At 42.0% G+C, this 18086-nt stretch overlaps 2 protein-coding genes across 2 annotated transcripts; one reads left to right on the top strand and one right to left on the bottom strand.

Moving 5' to 3' along the window:
• Positions 1 to 36: 36 nt before the first annotated feature.
• Positions 37 to 4408, top strand: pfdn2 (prefoldin subunit 2). The gene is made up of 4 exons (XM_084042706.1): positions 37 to 148; positions 1489 to 1577; positions 2329 to 2452; positions 3793 to 4408. Exons 1-4 carry the CDS (start codon positions 77 to 79, stop codon positions 3982 to 3984), a joined length of 477 nt encoding a protein of 158 aa, XP_083898832.1. The 5' UTR covers positions 37 to 76; the 3' UTR covers positions 3985 to 4408.
• Positions 4409 to 7218: 2810 nt separating this feature from the next.
• mfap3l (microfibril associated protein 3 like) lies at positions 7219 to 17925 on the bottom strand. Its single transcript, XM_084042223.1, has 3 exons — positions 17784 to 17925; positions 14907 to 15320; positions 7219 to 9669 (listed from the first exon to the last, which is right to left on the bottom strand). Exons 2-3 carry the CDS (start codon positions 15181 to 15183, stop codon positions 8648 to 8650), a joined length of 1299 nt encoding a protein of 432 aa, XP_083898349.1. The 5' UTR covers positions 15184 to 15320; positions 17784 to 17925; the 3' UTR covers positions 7219 to 8647.
• Between the last annotated feature and the right edge of the window lie 161 nt (positions 17926 to 18086).

An 18086-nucleotide genomic window follows, 5' to 3' on the forward strand; every position in this document is an offset into this window, starting at 1 on the left:
AACGGGCAGCTCAGGATTTCAGTCTGCCATCCAGGGTCCTCAGCCCCCCCACTCTCTCCAGCACCACCCTTCCAAGATGGCTTCCACGGCGTCGGGTACCAAAATAGCGACCGTTTCTGGAAATAAGGGCGGACTGTCCGCCGAGCAGGTACTAGTGTCCCCTCTGTCACCGTCTGCTCTGTTAACGGGTCAATGTCGTCGCGGTTCGGTCGTTTCTAGCGACCTCAACGGTCACCAAATACGAGGTCCAGCAGCTAGCCACACAGCTAACCGTACCATCATGCTAGCCATGGATCACACGATGTCCCGACCGTCATGGATGAACTTCAACATAGTGTTTGCACTTTCTCCATTTACGGCCCGTACGTCTACATAAACGTTCAAATTTCAGATATAAAGTGCTTACCCAATGGCCACGGATGTTACAATTCTGTACGGGCCCTCAGAAGTACCCGTATCGTCCGTGTTGTTCAATAAAAAGCATTTTAATCCGATCGGTGGCCATTTTCTCCGTAAACTTTCAACTACGCGACCCTATTGGTTGGGAGGTGTATTGCACTTTGATAGATTACAACTATGAAAAAATGGCCACCAATCGGATTAAAATATTTTTTTATTGAACAATACAGAAGATACGGGTACTTCTGAGGGCCCGTATAGAATTGTAACATCCGTGGCCATGGGTTAAGCACTTTATATTTGACATCTGAACGTTTTTGTAGATGTACGGGCCGTAAATGGAGAAAGTGCAAACACCAGGTTGAAGTTCAACCATGTTTCAGGGCTACCATCATGCTACATCATTGTGCAGTGTGACTGTGACCACACAGCAGCAGCCACCCCTTGGCGTTCCCAATTTTGGGCATGTCATCATGGGCGAAAATTGTATATTAGAAAAATTATAATAAAATCGTGGTTTAAAGGAATGTTTTAGTTGAACCACTAAGCAGACTGTAGAACCTTAAAGTTAAGATGTAAGCTATATATTTACTATGCTAACCATTAGAAGGGATGGTCTCTTTCCTTGGTTACGGGTGGGCAAGTTATTTTTGTCATTGTAGTCCACTCGGTTCCACGTTATGTCAGTGGTTGGTAACACTGACATAAGGAAATTAGTGTAAGGAAATGCTTGATTTACATTTTTTAGTCTTGTCTGTCAGCAGTTGATTAACTGTTTGTGGGGATGAGAAGTAATGACAACATTCAGTTATTCATGAACCCCAGTGTTACTATTCTGGGCATGACATAATACTGAAAATATGTACTTTCTGCAAAATTAACAGATCTACAAGCTCACAACACATTGCGTGAGCTTGTAGTTAGGCTATTTTTGGTGAAGAGATTTGGTGTAGAGTGAAAAAATGAGGAGGGCAAGTATAGACTCCTGGGGGACAAAGAAGTATAAGGGTTTAAGTGTGTGTGTGTGTGTGTGTGTGTGTGTGTGTGTGTGTGTGTGTGTGTGTGTGTGTGTGTGTGTGTGTGTGACAGGTCGTGGCATCGTTCCAGAGGATGCGTCAAGAACAGCGTGGTATGGCCTCTAAAGCTGCAGAGTTTGAGATGGAAATCAACGAGCACAGGTTGGTGGAGTAACCACTCCCTCATCTCTGTTCCATCCTAACCATCATTTAAACATGAACCCTAGCATCCCTTTTCTGGACATGTCATAATAGGGGAACATTCAGTGAAAAATAGCAGGTCTAGCTCACAAGACAACGTATTGTGAGCTTGCAGATATTTTCGGCCAAGAGGTGTAGAGGGGGGAAAAAGAGGGTAGCAAGTATAAGTGGTTAATGTCCCATTCACGAGGCCAACTCATCATTCAATCACATCAAATCTGGTTCAGGAAGAACCACGTCTTGTCATGGTAGATCAGAAAAATGATGACACGAATGAATGAGCTGTAGGAAGATGATATTGATGAGTGGGGGGGAGTAGCGAACTTTTTTTTTAAAATATATTTTTTGGGGTCTTTTTATACCTTTATTTAGAGAGGGACAGGGAAAGTAGGCTGACAGGAAATGGGGAGAGAGATGGGGGGGGGGGGGGTGACACGCAGCAAAGGTCGTCGGGAACGGGAGTCGAACCCACGACACGTTGTCAGGCTGGCATTGCAACCTAGGGTGCCTGGACCGTCACACCACGGCCCAGGCCAGTAGCGAACACATTAAGCAAAGGTCCTTTCACAGCAAAAGGGTAGAACAATGCCTTCATTATGCACAAGCACTGATCCTGGACTAGGTTAACTCCCAGAAAGCTGCTTATCTGTGTAGACATGCTGCCTTCTTTTTCAGAACTGTTTTTTTTCTGCTACGTTTTCCTCTTATCCAGTTTAGTAATCGAAACCTTGAAAGAAGTGGACCCCTCTAGGAAGTGCTTTCGGCTGGTTGGGGGAGTTCTGGTAGAGAGAACAGTAAAAGAAGTGCTACCGGCATTGGAAAACAATAAAGAACAGGTAATAAGTGTACCAAACAGACAAGGTTATCTGTTTATCACTTGAAAGGATCACATGTCTGTTGAATGTGGAGGGCAGAACATTGATTAGGTGTCCCTAGATGGCTTTGTGACTAGATATGATTAAAGCAGATATAGCAATATGTGTAAATGGCAACAAGAGTACAAAGCTAAATTCCTATAAGGATAAATATTTCACCAACATGGATTGATTTAAATGCATAATATTTCTCATATAACATTATTAAGCCTATCTAGAAGCATTGGCAGTGTCATGTCTGTGATATCCACACCCACCCACCCCACTATTCTTTATTAACACTCACCCACCCCAATGTTTTATATAAATGTTGTGCTAGATTATGTGTTTTTATATTTTTAATTAGCCCAGGTAAGTCCCTTCCTAAGTAAGAATTTAGCCCTTGGCTAAGGTCATGTTCACACTACTATATTCTGATCAGACAGTTTGCTGTTCCTGCCCTGGAGCAGGGTTAACACTGACTTTTCAGAGTTAGACCCAGAAATAGCTAAAAAACATGGTGTCTCTAAATGGCTAATGTGAACAGGTATAGAGCACCATAATTTACGCATTCCTACCCGGGTCACGTTTTTCCCCCCACTCTGAATTCCCATAGACGTGTTTAATATCGTGGCATATAAGAACTGTGTTCCAAAAATAAACGAATGAGCATGGTGGTTTGACTCATATGGATATGAAGCATCAACTGACGGCGAGAAAACGCTATTGTCACCGCCGCCGAATTAATAAATTCAATATAGTAGATTTATTCAATTGCAGTTACAGTAGGTATACAGCAAGCCAGCATAAGCAGCACATAAGCATCCCATCCAATTCATATCCTGTTCTATTCTTTCACGATTGTCACCCGTTCTTTATTAACCTGTGGTAAGAGGACAACATCTCATTCTCACGGTCAAAACTCTAACTTTTGCAGTACTCTCCTCTTCCTGCCAGATTTCCCCAAGCTGTTACTTCTCTGCCACCCAATTTGGTCTTGACATTTAGTACATCCTCAAGGGATTTATCAGGAAGTACAAGCTATGAATACTTAGTATATGCACGTAGAGTGTTTACCAGATTACAACTACATTACATTCCTTTTACCCGAGTACTCTTAACTGCCTAATCATATCGACCTGTATGCCCTGTGGTTAATGATTTGTGCCTGAGACCGGTTTGTCTGTGGAGGCCTCAACCTCAATTTTGCCACTACACACTACAGATGTTCAGTCTGACTAATTGAGTCTTACTAATTGGTTTGATAAACATTTTAATATACAAGAGAATCAAAAATCTCACACTCTTTCCTCCTTTCACAGATCACAAAAATTATAGAGTCCCTCAACACACAGATGACGTCGAAAGGGAGGGAACTCACAGAGTACAGGGAACGCTACAACATCCGATTGGTGGGAGAAGGCGACTCAGAGGCACAGAGCCAATCAGGAGCATCCTCCAGGGAGAGTGAAGGCGGCGGGTCTAAAGGCGGAGCAGGAGTTTTGGTGTCCTAGTTTGTGAAGAAACGAAAGCACTTTGTAGGGGCCCTATGATTTCTGTAATACATAAAACATGGACAAAACCACACAATCCAGATTCAAAAATGGAAATCTGACAAACGCATAATGACATGGAATTTTGTAAGTTTTGAGAGAAGTCTTAATGGAAAAATGGCAACACATTCAGCCTGAGTAACATTATTATGAGGCCATTCGCGACATTCGCTGCTTCAAAAGTTGTTTTTTTATACATGTTTTGGCATAGATTTAGAATGACAAGATGGAAGCTTCTAAGTACTGCTAATTATTTACATCTTAAACTGTAATTTCTTCTTTTGCTCCTGCAGTTTGGCTGCGTAGCCTAGGTGAAAAGATTACACGCATGACCACCCTAAAATAAAATATTTGCATTTTGAAAGCAGAAGTGTGTGCAATATGATGGTGTCTTGGTTTGTTTCACATTATTTACATCTGAGCTATATGCAACAGTTGATATCATAGAAGGGCCCTACAGTAGGAAGGGCTTGTACAGAGAACCATCAGACAGATCCGGGAAGGCATTTTTGTGGGCAAAAGTTTCTCAACCACTTTCAACCCAGTGGTCCTATATTGGACATTATACGCGTACATTTTCAAAAGTGGGGATATCTGGTATAACTGGTACAGTATATCTACAAGTTTTGAGTTTGTAGAGAGGCTATTTTCACTATTCGTTTGCCGTATATGTATATAGAGTGACATCAAGGAGTGGGTGAAATTATTTTCTGTACGAGCTTCCTTGAATTGCCATTCAAAAGATGATAAGAAAAAGGCAAATATCAATTGATTGTACAGTACAATTTCTTGTCTTACATGAAAAATAAATTATACTGTACACCTTTCACTTCACACCAGAACAATTCCCCAATGTATTGTCATTGCTCACCTCTGTGAACGTTGAGTATGTACTACTTTGAGTGCTTATAATAATTCAAAAGTCCATATTCACAAATGTGCTCCAGTCAAAATAAAGCATCTTGGTATAACAGTACTGAGCTACAGCTTGCTGAAAATTAACCACTGAAGGAACCAACAGCCATACACAGTGGCTATTTTGCTCTTTCGTCATACTAAGTTTATGACGAAAGAGCAAACGGCTAGTTCTTGTAAACTAGTGTGATGTCAGTTGGAAATGCATGCCTCTTCAGAATGGGCCGGTTCGTCATCAGCAGTACTCTACTGCACTTCTTTGGTTCCTCAGCGATATACCCGTCAAAAGTGAAGGTGATGGGCACTCGGCACAGGGGTAAATACCAGCCCACCAGCATGGAGTGTAGGGGTTTGAATCCACCTGACCCTGGTGCATGTATATATACGAACACAATTGGTCCTTAAAAGGGGAAGGGAGGGTGATATTTTTCACTGCATGTACTCATGCGGAGGGTGGCATCTGTCAGTGGGGAATGTGGATGGGAGGTGAAGCCAGTAGGGCAGTGGTTCCCAAACTGGGGGTCGTTATTTTGGGGGGTCCTCAGATGATTAGCAACATTGTTTTCTCACTCAACAATAAACAAACCAACATACAGTATAAGTGTATACAGGGTATCTGCACATTTAATGACTTATAAGACATTTTTAATACCAAATTGTCAAATATTACGTAAGAAAGAGGCAGACTTTATGATCGATCGCCAAGTTCACAAAGCCTCGCGAACCGAGTCAAAGTGCTTGTCAGGGTGGGGGGTCCCCAGTTCAAATATGATTATTTTGGGGGTCGTGGCCTGAAAAGTTTGGGAACCCTTGCAGTAGGGTAGGCTACACTAGCAGTGGCAACACAAAAATTGGTAGGGAGGAATTCAACGGCATAACACCAGGCATGCCCAAATATGGATAGGCTATGCCTGATGTCAAGTTGATGACATCACCAACATGACATCAGGCATATCCATATTTGGGCGCGGATAAACAGACAACATGATTTGTGTTAGTTAATATGTGTTGGCTAGGATCTGACACGAATTGTCAACAATATTCATGTAGTTATGTGAGGACTGAAGTCCTTTTTGTTCATTATGAATTAAAACTTCACAAACAGTATTGTTTGTTTAATTCTCATCAATGCTATTCTGTACCCATTATCACCAGATATCAGACTTGCACCTTAATTAGGGAGTGTATATATGTTCCCCAGGTTGGGTCCAGTTGCTTACGACAGCTTGCATTTCACTGCGAGTGGTGGTTCCGGATGGCATAGATAGAGGTAAAACAAAACACATCCACCACTGCACATGCATTGTTTTCTTGTGTCATGTCAAATGTGTGTAGTTATATGTTGCATACATGGCTGTTTTTGGGTCGCAAGACAAATTTCAGTGCAAACTGACAATAAAGTATTATCATAAGCCCATGCAGGATCACTTACTGACCGAGCACTCCAATGAACACAATTGGCAATGTTGCTTTGCACGTGGTCTACAGTCACTCTCCCTACAGCCCCCAGCAGTAGACCTGGCCAATTGGCAATGACTAAATTGTGAGAAAAAAATCTAAAAAAGGAACACAAAGCTGCCCCTCCATCCCTCTGGGTGGGCAGCTCCTCTCCTCTTGCTGTGACCTTTCCGTGGTTGGAGAGGCTTGAGTGATTCAATAACCCTGCTGTGTACTATGGCAGTGGTGTTTAAACTGGACTGTTAGTATGTGATTAGTATGTAATTATTAGCCTACTTCCCAGGGAGAGAAAAAAAGCCTGTTACGTAAATTATTGCTTATAAGTAACACACTGCAGATTCAAGTACACAAGCCTGCCTTACTTACCGTAGATGAACTTTTTGACATCCCTGTGATGGGTATGTCACACAGTACTGAGAGAGGTTTGATGTCACAGGGTCTGACAGGCCGTGTAACAGGGATGTCAGCCAGGCCCGTCACAATGAGTCACTCACTAACTCACAATTTCTTATATTTTTCTGTCTGGTAGAAACCAATGTCCAAAACCGTTACTTTTCAGTAAAAGTAGCAGATCGACAAGATCAAAACGTGTCGCTTGAGCTTGTGGATCTGCTACTTTTGATGAGTTTGTGTGACGCTGTAGTTAAGTGTAGTATGATCAAGTAGGGGGTTCATTTACGAAAAAACACAAATTAAAATATGCAGTTAAGAGGTTTCTTCCCGACAGCAACGATGTGGTAGCAAGCAAGCACAACACCTGATCACATGATATTCACACACAGGCCATTTTTATATGATTAAACAAAGCAGTGGAAACCATGGTTACACAGCAGTTTGTTTTTATTCCACTACAAAAAGAGGCACCATGTAAAGCAGAACAATGTCCAGTTTCTCTCCATCTCCCCCCCACGACACTGACTGGACCGGTTAGCCAAGCAGAGGAAGGGGAGGGAAAAAAAGTCCTTTTAGTCTTTACGACTAGTGTGAAACACACATCTCTCCCCCGTCACATGCAGCAGAATGCATGGTATTATGTACTGCCTCTGCAAAAGCAAGTAGATCAGGCTTTCAAGGGAATTAAAACAGGAAACATGAAATATGAGGACATCATCAAGGGAGGGAATGTAGCCTTGTGTTGTAGCCTGGTACATCCCCAAATTCACCTTTTTTTGTATTTTACCAATCTTTTAGACTCTAGCTGGGCTGATGGATGATGATGATCTGCCATAGTGGCTGGTAGATAAACCAGCCACAGGTTAAATTTGACAGCATTTGGTAGGCAACTGGTGTTCCATTTCCCAGCCTGGACGGGATGTAGAAAAGTACAGGGACATCTTTCATAGGGGAACATAATGTGGACCAGAAGAAGACAAAAGACTGAATAAGATAAAGAAAACGGCAAAAAAGAAATTAGCTGTGCACGGTTCGGAATTACACCACAATGGGTCACAATAATATAATAATACTCTCAAAATATTTCAAAGTAAATGGTAAATAAATGTGAGCAACAAGTGGCTAACGTATGCCATAATAAGGTGAAGGTTACTATCATTTGACCCAAATACATACATAGATTTACCTGGTTTGTTAGATTTTTGTATAGGTAGGTCTTACAATCATGACATGATCATGGACCATCTACTTTCAAATCAGGCTTAATTTTTTCCCCAGTCCAGCATGCATCTTTTTAAGGTAAGCAGATCCTTTTTACAATAAGAGCGGATGGGTTGTAACAGCAGTTGAATAGGAACTGTTGAGAAAACGAAATAAAGTGACTTGGCTTTCATTGTCCAGAAATGGAATGAAGACCAGGTTGAGGCAGATAACTGATTGTATAAACCCTAGTACTGTAATAAACTAACTGGCAAAAGTAGTTAAGGAAAAGTGTGAAGGAACTCACTAAATAATAGTCTGTGTTATGCAGAATACCATGATAAAAGGGCCCCTTTTACAATTCATTGCGTTTTACATTAATATGATCGCGATTACCCCCTTTCAACTGTACATTCAAAGATGAAAGTATGAGAACGGCTGATTTATTCTCCGTAGGCCAACCTACGCAAGAGCTACTGTAACAGGAGATCGCTCTATTCAGAAAGAGTTACCAGTTAAATAATATTTTAAAGCAAAATAACGACTAGGTCTTTGACCTTTATTTTGTATTTTCCCCGACAAAAGAGATGCATAGCAGGACGATTGACCGTCGTTCCAGGGTTGGTAGTCGTGATCGTAGTTTTGATTATTTTGTTCGTTACACATGGCTCTCGTATATGACCTGGCAAGGGGGAGGTTTGTCGGCCGCCTCCGGCTCTAGCTCTGGCTCCACCTGTTTGGAACCTTGTCCTTCGTCCTCCCCCCCCTCTTTCTTCTCCTCTTTCTTCTCCTCCTCCTCCTTCTCCTCCTTCTTCTCCTCTTCCTCCTCCTCCTCCTCTTCTTTCTGCATGGGTTCCTCCTGGAGATGGAGTGGGGCCATGGGTGGAGGGGAGGATGGTTCGGCCTCTAGCTGAGATGGGGCATCTACCTCTATGCTGCTGTACTCACCGACGGCCAGTGGGAGGTGCACTGACACCTGGATGTTGATCTGCTGGGGCTGCTCGTGCAGCGACGAGTTATCTGAATCAGCTGCGGGTGACTCACTGCGCTCGCTTTCCCTCTCCCTCTCTCTCTCCTGCAGAATTGTGAAGACGTCCCCGGCTCCTTGGATGCTGGCCATCCTACCACACGGCAGGTCGAGATGGCCCTCGGGGATGTGCCTCACGAAGGTGTGCCTCATCTCCTCGACGCCCACCACCTCCAGGATCTCCTCCATGAGGGTGCGGCAGTTCATGATGAGCGGCGGCAGCGGGATGCTGCGCGCCAGCTCCTCGATGTAGCGTGCAAACTCCATGGTCTTGAACTGCGTGACCTTCGCCAGCTCCAGCGTCTTGGCCGAGGTGATGATGGGGATGCGCTTGGCGATCTCGAAGGCCTTCTGCAGCTTCTCGGCGCCCTCGGTGCGGAAGAAGTCGTTGATGGCCTTCTCCGTCTTCTTCAGGTGGCTGCTCATCATGCAGAGGCGCGTCACGTTGAGCGCCATGATGATGGTGAAGGTGATCAGGCACACCACCACGTAGTAGATGCCCATGTCGCCGTTCAGGAAGACCACGCGCAGTGTCACCGTGCAGTTGGAGCTGCCGTGCATGTTGGTCGCCATGCACGTGTACTTGCCGCGGTCGGCGAACTCGATGTCGGTGATGTTGAGCACGCCGTTCTCCAACAGCCACCACTTTTCATCTGAGAAAACAGAGATGGAAGACATGAGTACCAGAACACCTTCACCTTTAAGTCTAGTCACCAGCCAAATGCTGGTAAATGTGTCTATTCTAAATTTGTCAAGTTTTAACTTGACAAAGTTAAAACTTTGCAATCCACAAAAGATTTCCACAAAAGATTTGTCTTCTGCCCTTTAGATAACTTGATGTGGATTCATTCACTTGCACTATGACTCAATTCTAATGCCTACCAAAGTAGCCTACTTGGGCTAAGTGTAAGTTCATAACACATGTAAGCCTACGTATGTGACTGCAGGGGAAACAGACCAATGTTAGTACGCTGATGTTTTTGTGTGTGCAGCTATTCTGATAAACTTGCTTACACTGTGCTTCTGCACACACACAGGTCATAACTCAGTTTATTTATGGAATATGACAACTTCGTGGAAATGGATTATGTTTTTGGCTCGCAGCTGTTACATGAAAGAAAGGGGGGAAAAAAGCCTAGAAGCCAAGCTACAAGGTATAATCCAGTGAGTGGTTCTATTGAATGGTGTCCCACCTCTGAGCTGAACCTGCCTGCTGGTTCTGTCAACCGTTAACTCTGAAATGTACCGTTGTTGGAGCTCTTTGAGATTAATGCCGTTTCACTGTGTGTATACTTCAGGGTAAGTGGTGGTATAGTGGAGAAACATTTAACATTTGAAGGCATTTAGCGTCAACATTTAAACCAACCCAAGAGCGAGAAATGCAAACCTCTCTTTATCATCCACAGATACAAACATGTAAGGAGGTGTACTGCAAACAATTCTTTTTACGATGAGAAAGAGTGTGGTTTTCATGAGGACATGAGGAGTTTAAACTGAGGAACACAGGCAGTGACCTTGTTCATCCTTCCATGCAGGGTTTAATATTTAAACAGGTGAAGTGGCTGCAGGCACCAAGCAGTGGACGGGTCAACGGGAGGTAGCTTAAGGATTTATATGTGAGCTTGTAGATCTGCAACTTTAGGAGCGTGACAGCATCACATGACAGATCATAAGACAAAAACCACTGAACAAAAGAAGGAAAATGTACCCAAATGTGTTGGCGAGGAATAGTGACAACTTTGGGGTACAATCTAACGCTCTGATTAATCAGCAAACCTTCAATGAGAAAATCTCCATTATAAGAGTCAACTTTGGTTCATTTGCATGCATATCATCGCTGTCGGGTGGAAACCTTGTTTGTCCAAAACCTTTCCTTTATTATTTTTGAAAACATTTTAAAATAGTGAAAACAGCCAATCTATAAGTTCACAGCAGTTGTGGCGCTTTGTGAGCTTGAAGATCTTCTATTTTCACTACTTTTGTGTGACACTTGTTACGCCCCCGAGTCTAGGGGTAAAGTAATAGACTAAAATACGGCTGGCCAGAACACACTCTTGTATGATGGAGTAGGGCATTAAAGGTAGGGTAAGTGATATTTTTGGGTTAAAACAAAAAGTATTTTGTTAAAAAGTTAAAGCACTATATTCTGATAGTAATCATTGCTATAGAGTGTTTGTTCAGTAACAGGAGTCTCCCTGTCTCTCCAGCTCTTTAATAAACAGAAAATACATTTTCCGGTAGGTGTCAAACTCTCAGCCAATCAGGAGAAAGTACCCATTTTAAGCTTCATTTTTATAGTATTCCAGTTCCAATTTTGCATGCTCATTTCTTAGTGTCATCACTTCCAATTTCACTTGTTTAATCTATATCCTGATTGATATAGACTGATTGGATAAAATTGGAAATGAAACAAACGAAAATGCATTTTCTGTTTTATAAAGAGCTGGAGAGACAAGGAGACTCCTTTTACTTAACAAACACTCTATAGCAATGAGTACTATCAGAATATAGAGCTATTTAACATTTATTTTAACCAAAGAAAATCACTTACCCTACCTTTAATTTAGCAAAAAAACATTAAAAAGTTGAAATATGGAGAAGAGATATCTCATATTGTAATCAAACAATTACGTTATTTATGATTTTTCTGACAGCAACATGCAGTGCTAGTTAATAGTAAATCGTTTAGCAATCACATTCATTCGTTTTGATCATTCCAGGCCAATGCCATTTTATTGTATTTTTATTGCACGCATCTTTTTCTTTTTAGAATTAAAGCTTTCTTTTATTATCTCTGTCGGGTGGAAATCGACAGAGATAATGTAGATAATGTCCAAAACTGTTACGTTTCAGGATTCAAATTCAAAAACATCAAAAGTCGCTTTGCGCCACATTTCAAGCTTGCAGATCTGCTACTTTTGATGCTTTTGTGTGACGCTGTAATATGATCAAGTAGGGCATTCATTTACGAAAGAAACATGGACATAAGAGGTTTCTGCCTGACATCAACGATATATATGATCAGTTGATCAGCCCTGGGTGAGACATAAACTGGAAAACCACCACACTACCACTACCCCTCTCCAAGCAAAGCATCTTCCACACTACAGAGATGTGGACGGTCTGGCAACAGCAGTTTGGCCCATCCATCATTTAACGTGTGAAAAATGTCTCACTTTAACAGCTCCACCCCATCCTGTGATTGAAGCATTGTGCGATTGGAAGTGTTGCCCGCAGTGCTATCGTTTTTTTTACGTGTGTTTGTAAGTGAACACAAAGCTTTCCTAAACCAAACTCACCAGAGACAGATTTCAAGAGGAAGTAGTCACATGATGCCCCACCCGGCCAGAGGCAGGAATTAAACACTGGGCCTGAGTGTGCGTGCCACAGCAGGTTGATACTAGCACAGTTTGCACAGCTGTGTGCAGTGCACATTAGTGAGTGAACGTCTGCTTATTGTGGCCACAGATACGCATTACAAAATAAGCTAACAAATGGCTCACTAATAATGCCCTTCTGTCTGATCCTATCTGAAAGGTACAGGGCGATGCAGTTGTGTGTGGGTGTGAGTAGGCGGTATAGGCGCTTGCACCGTCTCAGTTATAATAATAACCGTGTGGCTTCTCTTGCTCGATGGCCGGTTTCAGCAGGCCAGCTCAAACTGGCTCAGCCCACAGGCTGCAGGTCTCCTGACGTTAAAGGCAACGAAAAAGGTAATCTGTGGAAAATCTATCAGATGTACCTGGGCTATAAATTAATAGCCGGCTGTTTTACAGTGGGTGGTTGGGGTGTGGGGCGCCAATTGATACCAGTACAAATGCTGCTTGAAAAGCAGCATGAAATGCATTCTATTTATATAATGCAGCGTTCACACTAGCAGGGACAAAAGCGAAGCCATTCTCAATGGAAGCCAGCGTGATGAAGAAACAACACCCGTCACTTGCACCTTTTGACGGCCACTACAAAAGCTACAAAATAAAGTTGAGCTGGCTTCAACTTCAGCTTTTTTCAGAGCTTAAAAACACAGTAAAGTGTCAATCAATCATCTGTTTTTGTTTCACCATTTCCACTCCCCTTCTCTCTCCACACAATTCCAGCTTGTAATAGAAGAAAACGAATTATTCCCCTCAGCCAGTTCCGTTCTTTTTAATCCAAGCCTTTATAGTTTCCTGTATATTTTTATCTCTCGTTGCAGTGAGACACAGCAAGCTTATTGAGCAAAAGCAGCACGCGACAGTGGGGCTGACAAGGCTTGGTCGTTGTGTAGCTTTTGTCGCTGCCAATTTGAAAGCAGCATAAGGTGTTACTTAAAGTTTATTTCTGGACGTGTGGAATATTGTGAAGCTAAGTCAACGAAACATCTGGGTTGGAAGCCTGTCTCAGCCACCTGCTCTCCTCTTTTAAAACCGGGAAAGCATCCGTGTCATTTTAGATTTTAGGGTTGGCTATTCAAAAATAGCAGATGTACAAGCGCTGCAAGCTTGCACATCTGTTATTTTTGAAAGATCTTGAATAATTTTGCAGTACGAAAACGTTTGAGAACTACCGATTTATAAGGCATTTGTAGAATCCGCCTCAGGTCTTAATGGGTTAAGCAAGAGTTCCATAAATCAGAGTATCAGACTGTGAGTATTGGTACATTTTATTGTGCTGTGCTATACAATTTCCCCAGTTACATAACCAGCCATGTTGGAACATGAACTCAAATGTTGTGTAACATGAGCGGTCTTGGTTTGACGTTGAGTGAGCATCCTATTGCGATCAAATATTTTTGTGATATTAAGTGTGATTCCTTTTATTCCCCGGCACTCAGCACTGCATTGCGCCTGCTGCCCACACCATCATTAACCCTCTACACATAATCAACACGGTCAATGAAACTGCAGTCGTCACCACTAGAACATGACTACCCCTCTAGATATAATCTCCTCACAGCGTGGCAGAACAGATGGTGTTCGGAGAGGATCCGTTTGAGAGCAGGCGGAACTTTGATGGCCTACTACGAGTACTACTAGACTATATTACAACAATAAATACAAGAAAATCCCAAATTAAGCACTTTGGTGCCCAGCGAACAGAAGTCTCAACAGCAGAATGTCGCCCTATTTGTTAGCATTTTATCATTGGATGTTTGATTGAATGTGTGACGTTTTGTTGGTTTATCTGTCACTGCTTATAAAGGTGCTGCTTGTACGTACAGTACAACTGTATAAGCAGTGACAAATAAACCTTTTTGATTCCAACTTATTACAGAGGGGTGGCTTTAGTCCTCGAAAGTCACACATATCAATCACACGTTAACATCCAATGATAAAATGCTAACCAATTAGGGCTGCCACGATTATGAAATTTTACCTGACGATTAATTGCCACACAAATAATTGCGATTAACGATTTAATTGCGTTTCTGTTGTTGAACACTGGAACATATGAATAAAAAATTCTGTTTGGCTTTTAGGATTTTAAGTTGCACAGGGTAGATATGACAAATAACCTAAATAAACAAAGATATGACTGACACATTTAACTTTATACTTTAAAAAAAACCTCAATAGTGGAAATAGCCCATCTACAAGTTCACAACACGTTGCGATGTAACGTGTTGTGAGCTTCAGAGCTTGTAGATCAGCTATTTCTGAAATGTTTGAAAAAATATATATATATATATTTCAACATGGAAATGATTATGACAATTATGCAAAATAATTGAGATTATGTAATAATTGTGACAGGCATATGACCAACAGGGAAACATTCTGCTTTTGGTTCAGGTACAGTAGGTGTTAAATAATGGAGTCACAGAATGACAGTGTAGCATTGTTGCCGTGACCCAGAGAGAGACTTGGGTTTCAAGTGACACCGAGAAGAGACGCAATGAGTTGTAACTTACTCGTCTCTGTGTCCAACCGGGCTCCGTGAGAGTTGAACCATTGTATGTCCGGGAACGGGTCTCCGGTGACATTGCAATCAATCAGCGCAGAGTTCCCCTCCCGGGCGATGATCTGGCTTACTTTAGAGTACACCGCAGGGACAAATCCGCCATCTGCCATGGCGGTGCCATTTTCCGTGCGGTTTCCATCCGAACCCAGTGAGAAGGCCCCTGCGGTATGATGAGTGGCAAGGAGGGACACAAGGATCCAAAAACAGCATTTGCCAGCCCTGTGCATTGTTCTGTCTGTCTGTCGGTGTGTCACCCAGAGGGATGAGAGTTTGTCATTCCACTGACTACCTCTGGACAGTGCTGCTGATGATGATGATGATGGAAGGCAATTTGGTACTCAGCTGTGTGGCTTGAAACATGTCACTGAAAATGAAAAACAATGTTGCACGTTTATTGGCAAATAGTGATTGAATAATCAAGGTAAAGTAGATATATATATTATCGTGATAAAAAAACGCTCCCAATTATCGTATCATGGAGATTTTAATTTATCGTGAAATTGTCCTTCATACACTAGGATGAATTGGCTTTTGTTGAGCTGCAAATTCAGCACCACTTAAACCCTTCTTATACTTGATAAAACAGAAAGAGCGCATTTGGTACACTCTTATTTCACTCTACACAAATATATTCGTGTGAGCTTGTAGATCGACTATTTTTGGCGAAAGTTATCCACCAGAATAGCAGAGAGAGGATAATAAGGATGCTGGGGGCTCAAGTGGTTAACAAAAGTGGCATTTTAAGTTTTAAGCATATTTTGATTATCGCGATAATATCGTTAATCGCAACTATTTTTGCCACAATAACGTGATGTTCTGCATAGTAGTGTATTTCTGTCTGTCATTTAATGTCACTATGAATTCATTGAATTGAGTACAAAAGGACCCCATTTGAAACAAGCCATTAGGCTTTCATTGGCTTTTTAATCCTCTTTAGTTGATCTTGTATTCAAACTGTACTTTCATGTGCTTTTTTTCTGCAAACTTCTAAATAAAGTATTCAATCAATCAAAACATGTAATTTTCATATCATCCCATCCCTCATAAAACATGGAATTTATATGCACTTTTCTAAATACTTGGTGCTGTGCAGCTGAGACAAACTGACTCTTGTAGATCTAATTTTCACATTCTTGCAGATGATTTACCCCCCCCCCCATCAAGACAGCCTTTGTTTTTATGCTGCATGCAAACAACACATTCACACTAGCACAGCATCATTTTACCACCAACATTATATATAATCTTCATGTTGTCGGTCAACATGTATGGACATTCCATGAGGAAATAGGCCTACGTTTTCATTCACATTTCATGTAGCTACGACAACACCTCCTTTGTTTAGTCTTAAATGTCAATGGGGTTCGGTTGTTGCAATGCATTCCACATTATTGTACAATATTACCTTAAACTTTGAAATAAGATGCCGCGTTATCGTTATAGCCCGCATCTATTATGTATTGTTATTTGACCTGAAATAACAGTACTCTAGACCACAAGTGACAAAATAACGGAGCTAGTGGGGCTCCGTCTATTCCCTGGAACGGCCCCCCTTATTGGATTTGTTTGCGATTCTATCATATATAGAAGAGCAGAAACATTATGACGAATTTGTAAGTACTCTAATAAATAAATACATATAAAATTGACTTTTGTCGTAATTTGGATCCATTCAGTTCACTAAAAAGCTAAACCGCAGTCAGACCAGACTATAGCTTGGACCGTATCGGAGTTTTTTTCCCCTTCCCCATAACGGTGTCGGTGTTGCACAGAAACAGGTGACCTGTCGAATTATGACTCCAGATGGTGCAATTTCGTCAGATTACCAGTGGTGGAAAAAGCACTCAACAACAGTCTCAACACTGCAATGTAGAAATACTTAAAGTACCAAAAGTAGAACATACTCATTATGCAGAATGTCTCATTACACACGTTTTCAAATATATAAACATCAGTACAATATTTGCCTCTGAGGTGTAGTGAAGTAGAAGTAAAAGTACAGAACATTGGAAATACTCAAGTAAAGTAAAGAATACCTCAACATTTTACTTACAAACAGGACTTGCGTAAATGTACTCAGTGACTTTACTCAGTGACTTTACACCACTGCTCCCGATGGTGCAATTACCATAGCTGTCAACGTCCTAGTGTCGACACCACACAGCATCATGTTAAAAAGCTGAAAAGGTTAAATAAATAGCCTATACATTTCCAAGTGGAAACAATGTCCAGCCTTTTGCAAGCTGATCTAACACGTTATGATTGCCAGTGTGCTATCAAATGTGTGACTCGTCTGCAGTGGTGTAAAGTAACTAAGTACATTTACTCAAATACTGTACTTACAATACAATTGAGGTATATTTTTACTGGAGTATTTCCAATTTTTTATACTTTCCCTAAAGTAAAATATGCGAGAACCTTTTCCACCCCTGCTTCTCTGCAACTACAACAGCCTCAGATTCGTCGAAAATGCCAAATCTGCTTCGTCTAGAGTCGCCGATTATGATGGGTCACCAATCACGGTGTGACAGTGGCCTGTTCCGCGCACTGTAGCTTTACAAACGGTTTATTTACTATCACTAACATGTATTAAAACCCACAAGAACGCCAGTCAACCCAACCTAACCAATGACATGTAGTAAAAGTTAATATTACTTGTTATATTAAAATACTGCATAATGGGGGGTTGGGGGGGGGGCTAACGTTAGCCAGGTTAGCCTGACCTCAGATGACGTTTTTAAACGGATCATTTTCCTATTAATGTCTCTTGGTTGGTCGTAGTGGTGACGCGCACAGAAACACGGTACAATGTAGACTTAATACTCACAACAGCGCGATTCTTCATGTTTATTACAAACAGGATCATAAATCCATCAAAGATGTCGACGCGTTCCTTCTCCCACTCACTGACTGACTGCACTTCTCTCTGCTCCCCACCGGGTCCGCACTCCGCTGAGCGTCAACGTTGCATCCTCCACTGTGTGTGTGCGTGTGCGTGTGCGCGCGCGCGTCTGTGTGTGTGTGTGTGTGTGTGTGTGTGTGTGTGTGTCTAACAGCAGTGATTCTCAAAAGTGGGGTCCAAGTTCAACCGCCAGCTAAACCACTGATAGTTAGGACTTAGGAACCAAAT

This window comes from Gymnoscopelus microlampas, assembly GCF_963454915.1.
Source record: "Gymnoscopelus microlampas genome assembly, chromosome: 19".
In the NCBI taxonomy this organism is placed as follows: Eukaryota; Metazoa; Chordata; class Actinopteri; order Myctophiformes; family Myctophidae; genus Gymnoscopelus; species Gymnoscopelus microlampas.